The 17,817-nt window shown below is 33.1% G+C and overlaps 1 protein-coding gene across 6 annotated transcripts in view; it reads left to right on the top strand.

The window, feature by feature from the left end:
* The window catches only part of EPHA7 (EPH receptor A7), a gene marked incomplete at its 3' end in the record, with an annotated part of 174,702 nt that overhangs the window by 56,269 nt on the left and 100,616 nt on the right, over positions 1-17,817 (top strand). For all 6 annotated transcript variants that reach the window (XM_080700044.1, XM_080700043.1, XM_080700042.1 and 3 more), the window contains exons 4-5: positions 6,138-6,293; positions 7,134-7,469. In XM_080700044.1, coding sequence (XP_080556170.1) covers positions 6,138-6,293; positions 7,134-7,469 — 492 coding nt within the window. The remainder of the gene's footprint in view (positions 1-6,137; positions 6,294-7,133; positions 7,470-17,817) is intronic.

The following is a 17,817-nucleotide window of genomic DNA, read 5'->3' as shown; positions in this document are numbered from 1 at the left end:
CTTCTGTGGAAAACATCTGTTCAGTTCTTTACCTATTTTTTGATTGGCTTATAAATGAATTTAAATTTTTGTAGTATTATTTTTCTTAAAATATTAATTTAATGTTTTCTGATAATATCTGACTTTATCACATAATGTTATATTGGAGATACTTGATTGCCATGCATTTTTTAGAGACTGATTATTTTTAAAAACAATCTGAAACCTCCAGATGTTGGTTCTGAACATCTGAGAAACTTTAAAATGCTGAAACATCCAGCCCCTAGCCCCTAATGATGATTTACCGAATGTGATTTAGTCAAGGCCAATGTCTTTCAAAGGTATCCCTGATGTGCAGATATGAACAGCAAACTAAAATATTGATTATCAGTGACTTCTTGTCCAGGATGTCAAGTGAGCATGAGATGAAAGTTGGAGCTTAAGATTTCCCCAAAATGAGAACCTTCTTAGGACCAATAAATCTTTTTGACTGTAGAAGAACTCTAAAGTTTTGTGAATTGTCTTAGGGCAAGACTATGAGAAGAGAATTCTTAGAAATAATGTTCACATAGGATTTGCCCCCCTGCTTACTCATACTGGTCATAAAATAGAAGAACCAGTGCTAGTCTGGTATCTGCATCCCCATTCAAAAGGGATGCTTAATTTTACCTCATTAGTGAGCCTATAGAGCTGTAATTTGTGCTTTGGGAATGGTCTTCAGAATATTCATTTAGAACACAGAGTTGTTAAAACAGTGTAGTGATTGTTCTGCTCACCGCCTCGGGCAGATATAGACTCAGCAGCCAGGCATGTCCTTGCTTTAACACTTGGTATGCATTGAGGGCAACAATGGAATGTGTGATTGTTAGGAGAATTTGAGAAAGAGAATACATGGTTTTAGCATAAACTCTTGTATATTTTAATATCTTTGATTTAATAATTTTGTCAGCATTACTAAAGTAATGAGTTTATAAATGGGAATTCCTATTGCCTTCTGTGTTCTTTGTTAAATACTTTAACCCGAAATATGAGAATCAATTAGTTTGTATAGAAACAAAATAGTTTAATATAAATGTAATAGATGAAGCCGGGTGTGGTGGCCTACATTTATAATCCCAGCATTCAGGAGGCAGAGACTGGAGGATCATAGTTAGCTGACAGCCTCAGCTTCTTGGCGAGTCCCTTCACAACTCAGTTACACCCTGTTTCAAAAAATAGAAAAGACTAAAAAATAAGACCGGGGGTATAGCTCAGAGGTAGAATGCCCTTGGGTTTCATTCCTAGTACTGCAAAATAAATAAATAAATAAACAAACAAACAAATAAAAATAAATAAGTGTAATAGATGATACTTATTTTATTGCAGTTAATATAGCAGACCATATAGCATACTATAATTAAAAACTACTAGATATATTACATTAGCTACTATTGTTTATGTCTACTATACAAAAACATTTATTTCCTAGATCCTCTCATTCCCCATTCTGTATCCCACCTTTTGTGGTTTTCCGTTTAAAGAGCAGAATAAGCAAACATTTGCTTAACATGTGAAATCTGACAAGATTACATTATGTGTCTGTAGAATAATGAACTTATTTTTATTCATTAAGGCCCTAAGGACTGAAAGAACAGTCAAAAGATTGACTCTTAGGCATTTGTGGTTACACAGAAAGGTAATATTATTATGTAATATGTGAGCGATTATTTTTACAAAAGCAGTTAAATATTTGAAACAAATTCTATACATTTTCCCAGTCTTCATCAATAAAGCACAACATTCCTTTAAAACAATGTTTAGTTAAAAAAAAAAAAACAAGAACATCAAAAGGCGGAAAGTTAAAAGGATGCGTTTCTTATTGTATTTAACTTTGGTGTAGACCATGTGCTGCATCAATTAAAGTTTGCCTCAAGTTCAAGTGCTGTTGAGCAAATGGAGAAATAAAAGCAAAGTACAGAAAGTTTCCAAGGCTGCTGTTCCACCATCCCTAGAAAGTTTTTCTTGTATACTTCATAATAATGTGTAAAAGGAAAATGCCTTTTAGGTTTTGAAAGGCATTTACCTCTAAAGACTTTTTTTGTAGTCGTTCTGGAAAACCCAGCTGCATTGATAGAGAGGAGAAATTGCCTGGATTTTAGTGAAGCCTTTTTGGGAGTCGTTGGAGAGCTAATGTAATTCTCTCTTATGTGTATGACTCTCAGATACGCTGCTTCACCTGGTTTCTCTCATGGAGTATTTGACTCTAGCTCTTTTCTGTAGATATCTTATCACACTTTCTAATTTTAAGAGCATCTGTTACTTCTTTCCCAGGATTTTACCACCCAATTGCTCACTATTATCCTAAGAAATAGAGCCTTTGTCTTCACATATACTTGGCTTTACTCTTAACACCTGTGCTGCAGAGATTTTGCACTTATTTTTAATAACTCTAAATTGATAGTTTCCTTATAGGTTAAATGAAAACTGGCTTGTTGTAACTTATAATTTTCAATATTAACTCATCTGTTAAAGAAAATTACTTCAAAGAAGAAAAATTAAGGCTTTTCTGGTATTGTCTCTGTTTAATGATAGCTGTACATGTACTCTATAATTTTATAGGTACAATCAGTGCCAAAATTCCTAGTGAAATTAAGATTCTTATTTAGTATCTGCTCTTAAAATGTGCTACAATATTTTACATAGTTTTCTAAATTAAGGCAATAGCTTTAAATTAATAAAATCGTGTGATAAAAATAATTTTGAAAGACCTACTGAAAATTATTTTTAGGGTTACTAAAGCCCTTGAGCCACGTTAAATTGCACCGGAATTCGGCTCATCCTGCAGTGAATAGCTTGCAGTTGTAAATAGTCCTGTGTTATAAATCCAGTTTTAACCTAGACAAATGGAATTCTTTGAAGAACTCAAGTTACGTTTGCTTTCGAATTTGTTTTTCCATCTATTAAAAAGGAAAGAAAATTTAATGTAATTTGAAAATTGAGCAATATTTTTTAAATTTACCAACATTAGACATTTTATATATATATATGTTTTAGAAATCATGTAAGCTGAGTAACAAATGAACTTTCTAATTCATAAGGGAAATAAGTATCATCATTTATTTAGAAGCTTTTATTTGAAATGAAAGAACTAAGTCAAACAGGAGAAGGAGAGAGAGGGGAAGGAATGGGGTGGGAATCAGGGAAGTGCTAAATGAGATTTGTGTGTATGTATGCCTCTACCATCCTGTACCTCATCATGATGCATGATTACAATGCACTAATAAGTTTAAAAATAAAGCATGAAGTAATTCTGAGAGATTTCACTAGTAGGCATTAGTTTGCTGCCTACTACCACTGGAACCCTTACCAAATAAATGTCAATCTATGTTGCCATTGTGATCCTCTACCTCCCCCTGCTTCTAAACTCCTTTTCTTGTGAAAAATAAGTAAATACATTATGAATTCATAAAAGACTTAACAATACACACATATACCTCTTCTGTCATTCTTTGTTTCTGTCTGTCTGTCTCTCCTTTATTTTTATTATTTTTTTTTACATTTTTAAGCTTCAATGTTTCAAGCTGCATGCTCTAAGTAAAGCATTGATTTCTGTTTTACGGTATGATGCCTTTGATCTTTGAATACAGATAATACATAAAACAAAATACAGTGGGAATTTACAGAATAAAGATTTTTCATCCCAAGAAATCTAAGCTAAATCCCTTGCCTTACCAGTTAACCATTCTCCAATGTGGCAAATCATATATGTAGGTATTTCATTTTTGTAGTATTTTATATATAGTCATACTGACTTCTCAGCGCCTTAGAGTTATAATAATTTCTACTGAAAACATCTGAATATGCATTATGCTTCTTTATCTGAAGTGTTTGTAACTGCTTTCCATTTATATGAATTAAGAAGTGAGCAAGAAACAGCTTGGTAGGCTGGCTTCTAAGGGCATTTACAATGAAATGGTTGTAGTTCTATATTTCTATCATCTATTTATGTTACCTAGTTACTTATATCACAATAAGACCAATTTTAAATGAAATTTCTGAGGTCTTTTATGTACCTATTTTGTTTACGTAAAGTGCTGTCATTGTTTGAAACTCATTGGATTTTGAGCTCTCAGATACATCAGAATTATGCATTAAGTGTTCAGCATGTGAATAACAGTAAAAATAACTCAGTTGTTTTCTGTATATGATATCGTCTCAGGAAGATAGGATTGTTCCCACTTCCCAACCTCTATTTTTTTTCTGAATAATGCCCCAAAAGAGAATATTAAACAAACCTGCAAGTAATAAATTAACATATCAAACTGAAGCCAGGCATTGAGGCGCACGCTTGTAACCCTAGCATTTAGAAGGCTGAGACAGGAGGATCATGGTTCGCAGACAGCCTCAGCTACATAGTGAAGCCCTTTGCAACTCAGTGATAAATAAAGAATAAAAAATATGGCTGAGGGTGTAGCTCAGAGGTAGAATGCCCCTGCGTTCCATCCTCAGCACTGCAAAAAAAAAAAAATCAAAAACAACAAAAAAATTAATTTAAGAAAATATTCACTAACCTTTCTTTGCAGGTGTGACATTTAGTTTTATAAAATTTCAAGCTCACCTATATTTATTTATTTTTATTTATTTATTTATTTTTTTTGGTGGTACTGGGGTTCCTGGAAGCCCTTCTACCTCCGGGATACACTCCCAGACCTCTTTTTACATTTTATATTTGGAAACAGGGTCTCCTAAGCCAGCGCGCACGGCTGGCTTCGAACCTGCGCGATCCTCCTGTCTCTGCCTCCCAAGCGCGGGGATTACAAGCGTGCGCCACCACGCCCGACCCAAGCTCACCTATATTTAGAGAGATAATTAATTAATAAACATAAAAGGTTAACAAAGTTCATTCATTTATTCAATGTGGAATACCATGAATTAGTAAAGATGTTGAAGGATTGACAAATTTCCATTTGCTATATTTTAATTGAAGAGAAACATATAAAACATTCAGGGATATTAAATGGCACATGATCACTTATTTTAATAACAATAAAGTGAATTAGAGCCATGTCACTAGGAAGTTACATTGTTCATTGCTGAGATCAGGGCCTCAGGTAGTGAGACTGACTCCATAATTCTCATAGCACAGGAGACACCCGGTGATAGCCATTTACTCTTGATGGCCACCTTCTTGTTTTTAGTGGTGCAGCCTTCTCCTATTCATAGGATTTTATTATTTTTAGTAACAAAAATATTACACATAATGGAAAGTTGTCTGTATTTATGTGTTGAAATCATAATTTGAAGTTTCTGAAAATTCAGGGAAAGATAGTTGTATAATATTTGGGTGAAAGGTTTTACATCATTATTTCTAGTCTTGTAATTAAAATTATGCCAATAATTTTCAACACAATCCAAATTAACACCTAAAAAGTTAATTTACAGCTATGTAAGATTAAGAAAACATAACTCTGGATGTGCTAATTCAGACCAAAAAATACGTTAATTATTGTCAAAACCAAAGTTCAATTTGATTTAAGTATTTGAAGTAAACATCCTACAATTTTTTTGTCTTAATAAATTATGCAAAAATTCAGTTTGGGACTCTGGGTTTTGGATTGATGATGACTGAAGGTGCAAGTTTTCTATATCATTTTGTTGATACTATTTTACTTTAAACTATGTCATGACACTGGATTTTTTTTTTTTTTTTTTTTTTTTTGGCAGAACTGGGGATTGAACCCAGGGACATTTTACCTCTGAGCTACACTCCCAGCCTTATTTTTTTTTCTTTATTTTTAAGCAGCTTCTCCCTAAGTTGCAGAGGGCCTAAGTAGGTGAGGGTGGCCATGAACCTGCAATCTTCCTATATCAACCTCCCAAGTACTGAAATTACAAGTGTGTGCCACCACTCCCATTGATATTGGATTATTGATAGACAAACAAATTGGGGAAGGGCTAAATCAATGACGTGTGCATGTGTACTTCTACCATCTTGTACCTCTTAATTAAGACATATGACTACAATGTACCAATTTAAAAATGACTCAACACAACAAATAACAAATATCAGAAACGAATTTAATATTTTATTCTTTGCAAAAGATTCCTACTTAACTTTTTTAAGAAAAAAGGTCTATTTACTGTCATGCTTCTATTTTCACTTTCTCTTGCATACCCAGCCTGTGGCCGTGGGTTCTACAAATCTTCCTCACAAGATCTTCAGTGCTCTCGTTGTCCGACGCACAGTTTTTCTGATCGGGAAGGCTCTTCAAGATGTGAATGTGAAGATGGATACTATCGGGCTCCATCTGACCCACCATACGTTGCCTGCACAAGTAAGTTTATGATATGAAGGTAACAAAAGACTTTGAGATCGCCTCTATGCATTTGCACTTTTATGACCTAATTGAGATAGGTACTGAATATAAAGATATATTCTTAGTTCTTAGACACTCTTAATTATTTTCATAAACAGCTATCAGTAAGCAATAATGTAAAATAGGCACACCTTGCACCATTTTAAGTGTAATTATGACATTTCCAAAATTAAAATGTTAGTTTAGAATGGCTCTTTTACACATATTTAATAGAAATCATAAAATTAATGATAATTAGATTTTTCATAGTTTAAAAAGTGTTTAAAATTATATTTTCTGAATTAAAATGTCATTGCTAAATAGAACAAATCTCACATCGTGGTGCTTCAGTTAACAGATGTTTTAGAGGCCCTGATCCAGTGCCAATCCCACGATTACTATAAATCTTTCTTGAATACCTTAGAAAGGATTAAATGTAATTTTTGTTATATAGTAAAAAGGAAAGCATTTTTAAAACACTGTATGACTATTTCTCTCTTTGCTGTTCTTTTTTTAAATTGATTGGAAGAAAAATAAAGTCAATGACAAAAGTACAAAGATAGTTGTTATCCTGTATTTGTTTTGACATATTATATAGAAAATAAATAAATACTTTTGCCAATGGAATTTAAGAAGACTTGTAGAGCTTCTCTAGTAAAGGTAATGAAAAGTTTGTATGAAAGGAAGTGTTTCAGCTTCTGTTCACTCTGGTAATTGGGCTACTAGCTTCACACCCCACATAACATTCTGTTGTTCATTTTAGTTACAGATTTTTCTCTACTTTTGTTTATTTGTCCTCCTTATTTTTGGCTTCCAAAGGGCCTCCATCTGCACCACAGAACCTCATTTTCAACATCAACCAAACCACAGTCAGTTTGGAATGGAGTCCTCCTGCAGATAACGGAGGAAGAAACGACGTCACCTACAGAATTCTATGCAAGCGGTGCAGCTGGGAGCAGGGCGAGTGTGTGCCCTGTGGGAGTAACATTGGGTACATGCCCCAGCAGACTGGATTAGAGGATAACTATGTCACTGTTATGGACCTGCTGGCCCACGCTAATTACACCTTTGAAGTCGAAGCTGTAAATGGAGTTTCTGACTTAAGCCGATCCCAGAGGCTCTTTGCGGCTGTCAGTATCACCACTGGTCAAGCAGGTAGGTCTTCTGTTTGTCTTTGCTGAATGAATAATGTCAGTGACTGCATACTTGATATGTTGATTTGAATACAGATTTAGGTTGCTTAGTGGCTGATTGTTCGTACCTTAACCTTTTCCTTTTTTTCCTCTCATTGCCCATTAAACCATTACTATACTCATCAACATCTTTGTAGATCTCTCCATAGAAATTTTAAAAAGAGAGATAAATGGTAAATCTGTTAAGACTGCTATAAGACAACATTGTTAAGAGCTCTAGAGAAGGCCAGGTGTTGTGGCACACACCTGTCATCAGAGGTTGGGAGGCTGAGATAGGAGAAGTGCAGGTTTAATGCCAGCTTTAGCAACTTAGTGAGGCCCCCTGCAACTCAGTGAGACCCTGTTTCACAAATAAAAAATAAAATGAGACTGGGGGTGTAGCTCAGATGTATCATGGCTCTGGCTTCAATCCCTAGTACCTAAAAAAAGAAAAAAAACAACAAAAACAAAACAAAACAAAACAAAAAAAGAATCGAGAGGAGGAGAGTAAAAAATTTAGACAAAATGAGTTGAAGGACATTTCTCACATTTTTACCTTTTTTCATAATACATGCTCATGATCACTATCTACATGTTAGTTAGGAATAATGGAAAAATTGGCTGCACCGTCTCACATAATGTTCACCAATATTTCACTGCATAGAATATGAGCTTTGTAATGTACTACAAGTCTGCATTTAAATATGCATGAAAGCATTTTCAGTCTATCAGTAGATGTGTGATGATATGAATGTCCATAATGTGGGGATAAGTACTAGACAGATTTCATAAGGAATGATAATAATAATTATGAACTCGTAGCTTGACATGAAAGTCATTTTTATTTATTTTTTTCTGGCATTTAAGACAGCCTCCTGGGTCATTTTTTGTTACTATAAGTATGTTTTGGAAAATACATGTTGGGAAGGAAGTTTCATGAGCCTGGAAACTCCCTAAACCTTCAGAAAAATGTTATTAATAGAATTTGAAGGCTCTCTGGGTCTCTTAAACAGTTTTTGCAGCTGAAGGATGAGACTGTGCAGTTGATGTAGCCAAGTGTTACATTATTGTCATTAATAAAATCAGACCTACACTGGAGTATGAGTCGTGTGGGCATTGTAATTAGGGGTATCACAAGGTTGTCCTGGTCTTTGTGTGTCTGAAACCAACCAATGTTATCCCCAGTTCCTGGGCACAGACTAATCTATTCCTTCATTTCTGTGCCAATTTTAGCAAAATATTGCCTTATTTAAATTGTATCTGCAAATGAAAACTGTGCATATGGTCTCATGAGCTTAGCATTCTTAACCAATTAGTGGATTTTTATTCTAAATTTTAATTCTGATGTTTTTTTTAAAAGGCTATTTATAATCAGATCTCCCATATGAAAACAGATATCTGAGATAAAATATAGAGAAGTAAATCCTCAATAACTGAACAGAAGAAATAAACTGACTTCATTGATATCTGTGACTACTTATATTCTTTTAAAATGCCTGTGTCACTACATATTTTCACCTTGTTGCTCTACATTGAAATTTTCATCATAAATTTATAGTGAGTCGATTTGAAGCATTTTAGTTTTATACTGACATTAGAGTTATGCTTTGGAAGCATTAATAAAAATTCTTAGATTTAGAGAGCTAGAATAAATGTTTTATTTCTGCTGATATCAAGCAGTAACATTTTACTTCATTTTTAATATAACATGAAAATGCTGAACAGATATCACAAGTACACTTTGTAAACTTGTCTACTATTTGAATCACTTTTTATTTGGATGTCTGTTATTTTTTTTTCAAGTTAATGCAGCATGGGCTCAATATGTCATAGGTTTTCCATAAATTCTTATATGACATATTTCACCATAATTAGGTTAAAATAGCTTCTGGCGTTGATTCTCTTCTAGCTAACTACAAAGTGGGATACAAATATACCACAGTGAAACCCATTGTGATATATAATTAAAATGCACAAAAATTAAAAAGAGAAAAGAACAAAGCAGATTTGATGGGGTTTTTGAGCCTTTGATTTTTGTTCTTTTTTTGTTCTTTTATTTTTGTTTTTTCCTTTGCCTTTATTTTTGGTAAAGGCAATAATTTAAATAAAAATTATATTATGATAGGTGCATAGCTCTGTAATTATATTAAAACATTGAATTGTGTACTTAAACGTGAGTGAATTTTATGCTTTCTAAACTAGAACTCATTAGCTTGGCAAGATAGTTGCATGCTTTTACTCTCAGTATTTGAGAGGCTGAGGCAGGAGGATCACAGGTTCATTACCAGATTCAGCAACTTGTGAGGCCCTATTTCATAATAAATAATAAAATAGGCCTGGGTTGTAGCTCAGAGGTAGAATACCCCTGGATTCAATCTCCAGCACTGCTAAAGAAATAAGAAAATTTTAAAAATGAATAAATTAGAACTCAATAAAAATAAGTAAGAGATAAGATGTATAATGTTTATTGAAAAAGAATAAATACAACTAAAGGCTAATAGCTAGATATGTATTTTATATCAAAATATTAATCTATGATTGCCCTGTTTCTAAAATATCTTAATACTAAAATCCATGAATTTATTGATAGATTTTTCTATTTAAAAAAATACAAATACATACAGATAATGTGGCATACTATGGTAACTTGAAAAGGGTTTTAACATAAAATTTGGGAATATGTTCATAATTCTTGTTCTATTTACTTACCGCTTTCCTCTGTCATCAACATTTTCACTTTTTCTGGAATGAGGAATTATTTGAAATTATGACCAAGTTTATGACTATGGAAGAAAACCTGCAGTAATCCCTGAAATTCTCCATCTCCATTAAGCAAACAGCATCTCTTCCAGCCTAGTTTATACTGCAGTCATTTCAGAAATGAACTTGAATTTGGACGTTGGTTGGTTATCCACTTCATCGGCAATCCACTGATGTCCATTTGTGTTTAAGGGCTTATAAGAGAATCTTCATGTGCCTGGGAAATAATTGAGAGGAAGGATAGAAAATAATTAGCCAGTGCTTGAAAAGTAGTGTGTGTACTTTGTAGTTTCTGTTAGGTTTGGATTCTTGAAATCAAGGGCATACACCAGTGCTTCTATAAATGGAAGGGCAGTGAATAATCTTTGTCCCTGGATCTGAAAAGAGTAGGGACATCGGTGGGACATTGGTTGGAAAATACTTTTCTCTCTATGGAAAAGGTAAACTTATAGCAAAGATGCCAGTCAACTTCGAGTTTCAGAATAGGTAGTTTTCTATGAACCTGAGTTCTAGCTCTGGTTGTACAATTTTGAGGTATATCTATTCTGGGTAGATTCCTAAATTTCTACATGAATAAATTGGAGATAAACTGATATCCGCCTTTCTGTATTATCCTCCTAAATGAGAAATGATATTAGTGAAAACTTTAAAGCTCTCAATTGCTAGAAAAATGTTTTTGCAGTGAATAAAAAATGAAAATGTATTAGTCCACTTTTATGTAACTTTTTTGGGTTTTCTTAGGAAGGAACAAGGTGTTAATTTTATTTTATAAAGGATACAGGAAACAGAGATGTATGTTCTTTGTCAGAGCTGTCTTAGTAGCTGAGCAGATAAGTTGTTTTGTCCTTCAAGAAGAGAAATGTGGCCACCACGTCACAACATCCATACAGACAGTTAAATCATGCAAAAACAGAGTATGTTTAGAGAAAGGCTGTGATATAAACTGGGCAAATAAAAATTTGTGAGAAGATTTGCAAATCTACCTTAGTTCATCTGATGTGTTGCTTATGGTAGATTGCTCTTTAAAAAAATTCTTATCAAGAATTAATTTCTTGTAATAAATCTCTCTCAGAAAACAAAATGTTAGCCGGGCGTGGTGGCACACACTTGTAATCCCCGCTCTTGGGAGGCGGAGACAGGAGGATCACACTGGTTCAGAGCCAGCCTCGCTGGTTTAAGAGACCCCTGTACCACCACCAAAAACACCCCCAAAAAACAAAAAAACAAAATGTTATCCTTCATCATTAATTTTGTTATGTTGTGAATGAACGGTATATATAGCATTCACACATTGCTATAATTTGGAGTCAATCTCTGAAGTTAAGACAAGCATTCATACCATTTAACAAAAAGGCCTGTAATTTCAGAGTTTAGGAGATCAAGGCAGGAGGATCACAGGTTACAGGTGAGTGTGCTGTAACTTAGATCCTATTTCAAAATAAAAAATAAACCTGGGTGTGATGGCACATACTTGTAATTTTAGTATTTGGGAAGCTAAGACAGGAGGATCACAGATTTATGGACAGCCTACGCAACTTAGTAAAACCCTGTTTCAAAATGAAAAAAAAAATAAAATAGGGCTGGGGTATAATCTCCAGTACTACAAAAACAAATGAATGAACAAACAAACACACAAATAAATAAACAAATAAATAAATAAGCTGGTAGTGTAGCTCAGGTAGAATGCCCCTGGATTCAATCCTAAGCATCATATACTCACAAAAATAATAGAGAGAAAGTGACTTCATAAGGGTCATACTGCAAATTTTATAGTGATGATCCAGATTATTTCAATCAAATACCCTGCATACTTCAGAATTATTAAAAAGTGTTTATGTAACATTATCATAGATTCCTATCTTAAAGAATTAAGAAGTATAATCCATTACATTGAAATTCGCAAATTGATTCAGTGACCAGTATTAAGAAGTATTAAGTGAAATGGAAACCTACTAAGGAGTATTATATTCTGAGGATATTAATAACAGATTTACATTCTGGGGATAGGATTGGAAAACAGAATTTTTCATCTGGTTACAATTTTATTGCCCTTCTTCAAGAAGCTTCAAAAATAGCTCTGCATATTTTAATTTGCTTAATTTTCTTATATTTTTCAGTGCCCAGATCTGATTTCTCATCCAAAATAAAGATTCGTTTTAATATTCCTTTTTCTTTGATTTGTAATGTTTGTATAATTTTCTAATAAAATATTATCATAGGGCCATATGATATAACATTTTACACAAGCAAATCTATACCAAAAAAGACAGTACCAAAAGTTATTTTCTTTGTTTGTCAAAACTAACTTTACTCATATGAATTAATATGACTCAACTGTGACTCTTTTTCTAATAAATTACTCCAACTCATGTCTTTTCAATGATTTAAAGTACACACACATCAAGTTATGTGTCCTTTAGGTAAAATAAATTAATTCTATTTAAGTTTGAATATTTTTATATTTCCCAGGCATTTATAAACCTTATTTATTTTTAAGGATATAGGATATTAAGAAAATATATTTTCTTGCTTGAGAGCCTTTACAGATTATATAAAATAATATATAAGGCTGGGGATGTAGTTCAGTAGCAGAGTACTTGCCAAGCACTCATGAAGTCATGGGTTCAATCCTATGCCTGAAGAAAAGTAAAAAACAAAACAAAACAAAACAAAACATAAAAATGAATATTCAGCAATGAATATTCATATTGCTGAATATGAAATTCAGCAATCTTTATAGGATGAAATAATATATAATTGTTTTACTATTATGTAAAAATGTATACATACAAACATGTTTGTAGTCACATTTCTGGGAGGTTGAGGCTGGAGCCCAGAAGTTCAAGAACAGCCTGGGAAATATAGTGAGACACCATCTTTAAAAATGATAAGAGAAGAGAAATCAACACACATACATACACAAAGAAAAATCAGTTGAATGTGATTCAAATATCAGTAGACTTTCCAAAGTATACATTTTTGTTGTTTGTAGTCATTTTAGAAGCCTGCGGTATCTAAAAATCCAAGATTTAATCCTGTTCATTTATACCATATGGCATGACATTTCAGTAATGTGTATGCTTAACTTAGACTCTTTATGAAATTTAATCTTTAATAATTATATATTTTATAACAAGATTAATTGAAATTATACATGTTAACATTTATATTTTTCTTTTATTAAACATTCTAAGTGTGTATATGCATATATATACAACCTATGTGTGTATATAAATGTATGTGTATATACATACATACGTACATACATACATATATACATTTTGGTACTAGAAATGGAAGCCCAGAGATCTTCTATCTCTAGACAATTTCTCCACCCTTTTTTTTTTTAATTTGGAAACAAAGTCTCACTAAGTTGCTGAGAGCTTCACTGAACTGCTGAGGCTGACTGGCTTCATATCTGTGATCCTCTTGTCTCAGCCTCACAAGTACTGGGATTATAGGCATGAACCGCCATGCCCAGCTTAAAGGAAATTTTTAAAGGTACTAATGTGATAAAATTTTAATTAGAGGAAATACAACTCATTGTTATAAGTACAAATAACTAGGACCTAGTGAATTTTTATTATTTGGTAATCACTTCACAAGATAAGTTCCACCTGCTTTTACAACAGCTTCCCATATTAAATTTATAACGGGACTTTGGAAGAAAATTCCATCTTTCTGAGATATTGTTCTACAGTTGCCATCTCATATATGTGTCATTTGTCATATATTAGTTTCATTTCCTGTTAGACATCATATTCTAAAAAATAGTAATATTTTTTATATTATTCTCTACCCTAGAAGTATAACATATTGGTTTCAGTGTAGGTACCCTGTTAAATATTTACTGATATATATTCTTATATATATTCTTATATATATTCTTATATATTCATATATTTTTGAATATTAGAATATGAAAAGATATCCTAAAACTAGGTCATAATTGATAACAGTTTAATTCAAATAAAGAAACTGTGAATTTAGTCTTGAAACTGTAGATGCATTTAAAATATTAAGGTGCCAAAAACTTGCTTTAGATAAGACAGACTATTCAACAAATAGTGTTGAGAAAATCAGATACCTATATGTAGAAGAATGAAATTAGACCACTATCTCTCACTCTGTACAAAAGTCAACTCAAGATAAATCAAAGATATAGAAACATAAATTTTGCAATTAATATAAAAAATATAGGACCAACTTTCTGACATATAAATCCTATTATAGACTTCCTCAACAAGACCCCTACAGCTCAGGAAATAACATGGAGAATCAATTCATGAGATGCTGTCAAAAAGCTTCTGTGAAGCAAAGGATACAATCCAGAGTCTGAAGAGCCTAAACATTGGGAGAAAAACTTTGCCAGCTACTCCTCTGACTGAGGACTGATATCTAGAATATATATAATTAAAAATATATATAATTAAATATATATGTAATTTAAAAACTTAAAAACAAAATCCAAATCGTCCAATTTAAAAATGGCCTTTTGAAATAGATGCTTCTCAGAAGAAGAAATACAAATCACCAACAAATAAACTGAAAAATGTTCAACATCAGGGAAACGCAAACCAAATCTAACCTGAGATTTCATCAAACTCCAAGTAGAATGCAAATCACCAAAAATACAAATAATAAATGCTAGCAAGGATTTGAGGAAATAGGAACTCTTATACACTATCAATGGGATTATAAATTTGTAAAACCATTATGGAGATCAATGTGGAATTTCCTCAAAAGACTTGAAATGGAGCCACCATATGACACAGCCATATTACTCCTCAGTATCCTTCCAAAAGAATTAGACTGCTATAGATACACTTAGAATATTGCTGTGATACATGCATACTCATGTTTATAGCAGCACAAGTCACAATAGCCCAGTTATGAAACCAACCTAGGTGTCCATCAACAGATGAATGGATAATAAAATATGGTATGTACACACCGTGGGACTTTACTTACTTATAACTTTCAGAAAAAGAGATGGAAATACTTTTATATTGTATATTATAAAATATTATATATAAATAATTAATTATATATTATATTATTATATATTTAAATATTATGCTGAGTTTATCAGTCTCAGAAAGTCGAGGACTTTATGGTTTCTTTCATACGTGAAAGCTAGAACAAAAATAAAAAGCAAAAGAGACTTCAGCCAAATTAGGGGAGAGAACAGAAGAATAGTGACAGGATTGGGGGAAGAAAGTGAGGAGAGAAAAACAAGAATGGAGGAGGGGAATAGTTCAAATAAATTCATGTTAATACATGAAGATATCACTGCCAATCTCACTAACATGTTTGGGGATGGAGGAAGGGACAGGGGGGTGGAATAAAGAGACAAATATACCAAGTGATGTTTGCATACATGTATCACTTTGAATCTCGCTATGATGCATACTTATAATGCACCAATAAGTGTACAAAAAATAAAAACCAAAAGGGGTAAGGAGAAGGATAGAGGAGACAAGAGAGTGGAAAGAAAGGTGTGAAAAGTATATTAAACTGAGTAACTATGTCTTGGTATTTAAGCAGAAATTTAGAGCAAAATTATAGTCATATTATTACATAGTAAAATGTAATTAAACTTTATAAAAACTTTTGTAATTATCTATATTTTGATATGTTATTCAAGATATAATTAATTGCTTTCTTAAACATGAGCAGAGGACAATAATTTAGATCCTTTTGTTAGTGTCTGGGACACAAGTCAACAGATTTTCATACAATATTTTGATATTTTGGAAGTTTTTGTAATTTTGTATGTTTTTTTTTAATGTGTGTAGTTGTGTGGCAGGTGAGGCCATAGCACATACCTGTGCTGTAAGTTTTTGCAACTAAAACAGGAACCTGTGTTCTCATCCACACATCTTCCTCTTCCCATCCCAGCTCCCTATTGCTGACTGCTAGTGTATTTTAAAGTTCTAAAAATCAGCCCTTTTTCAATATCCTTCATATCTGTAATGAACTATTTTATAACAAGTTGATCTGCATACTGTTCAGTAGGATGGCTCTTTACTGTAATTATTTGAAAGAACCTTTTGGATATTTTTAAGTAGCCTCTCATTTTCAACTTAATACCTCTGTATATTTCTATAAATTATTTGGTTTCAGAATTGGTACTTTGTGAAAAATGATGTTTTAAGTATTTGGAAAGCAAGGACTGTTTTTCAATAACCCAGGAATTGTGCTATGGATGGAATGGTATCCTTCTGAAATCAATGTGTTCAAGGCATAACCACCAGTGTGAACATACTTAGAGATAGGATCTATAAGGAGAAAATATTAAATGAAATCATAGAGTGAGATTTGAAGCTGATATCATTAGTGACCTGATAAGAAGAGAAACCAGAGTGCTGTTCTCTCATCCTTGACCCTCCTTCTTTCTATACATTGAGGAAAGGCCTCGTAAGCACACAGTAAGACAATAGCCAACTACAGACCAAGAGAAATGTCACCAGAAAACTGAAGACCACTAGACCTTGTTTACGACTCTCAGTCTCTTGAGCTGTAAACCATAACTTTTTTTTTTTAAGAAAACACAGATTGCTTTGTGCTATTAATTGAACCCAGGGGTGTTTTACCTCTAGACAACTTTCCCAGCCCTATTTTATTTGGAAATAGAGGCTGACTTTATTTGGAAATAGTTTGCTGAGGCTGACTTCAAACCCGTGATGCTCCTGTGTTGGCCTCCCATGTACTTTGCCACCAAGCTCAGTTCATGCAGATTTATGTTTAAGTCAGTCTGTGGTATGCTGTTAAGCAGCCCACACAGACTGATACACCCGTTTATCCCTGAAAGAATTTAATATTCCATACTATTATGTTGATCGAAATTTGACCTCCCTATTATATTGATCTACCTCCAGGCTATACTCCCAGACCCATTTTATATTTTATTTGGAAACAGGGTCTCACTAAGTTGCTTAGAGCCTCATTAAGTAGCTGAGACTGGCTTCAAAAAATGTGTGATCCTCCTGTCTCAGCCTCCCAAGCGCAGGGATTACAAGCGTGCGCCACCACGCCCGGCTTGCATGCATATTATCAAAATGCATGCGATCAACTATGCCATGTGCACCTTTTTGCATTGGGCAAGGAGAGGGAGTTGTAGGAGTTTCCTATATCTATGATTTTTTCTTCCTCCCAATGTTTTAAACCTGTTTAGTGCAGTGTGGTAGTAAGTTCCAGAATTACCAATAGCCATGCCAGTTTATTTAATAGAGCATATTCTAATAAATTACAGAAGATGCTGTGTTGATGGTAGCAGAACATTTAATACAAAATTAGATATACATTTTATCACTGAGTTTTCAAGCTTAAATAAGTTTGTCATATTCTTGGCAATTTTAATGTAGCAATTTCTATATGATTAAAAAATAAGAGCTATTTTAAGAATTTCTTGTGAAACAGTTTTCATACTTCTGTATTTCTTAGATTAAATTTGTAATTTGCTAAATTTAAGCCTCCTCTTTTAAAGAATGCAAGGATCATTACCCTAGGATGGTTCATAGAGATGGAATTGTGTAAAGTAATTATTCTAATGTTGCTCTTAATAAAAG

This window comes from Muscardinus avellanarius, assembly GCF_963383645.1.
Source record: "Muscardinus avellanarius genome assembly, chromosome: 8".
Classification (NCBI taxonomy): Eukaryota; Metazoa; Chordata; class Mammalia; order Rodentia; family Gliridae; genus Muscardinus; species Muscardinus avellanarius.
This window is presented reverse-complemented; position numbering and strand designations above follow the sequence as displayed.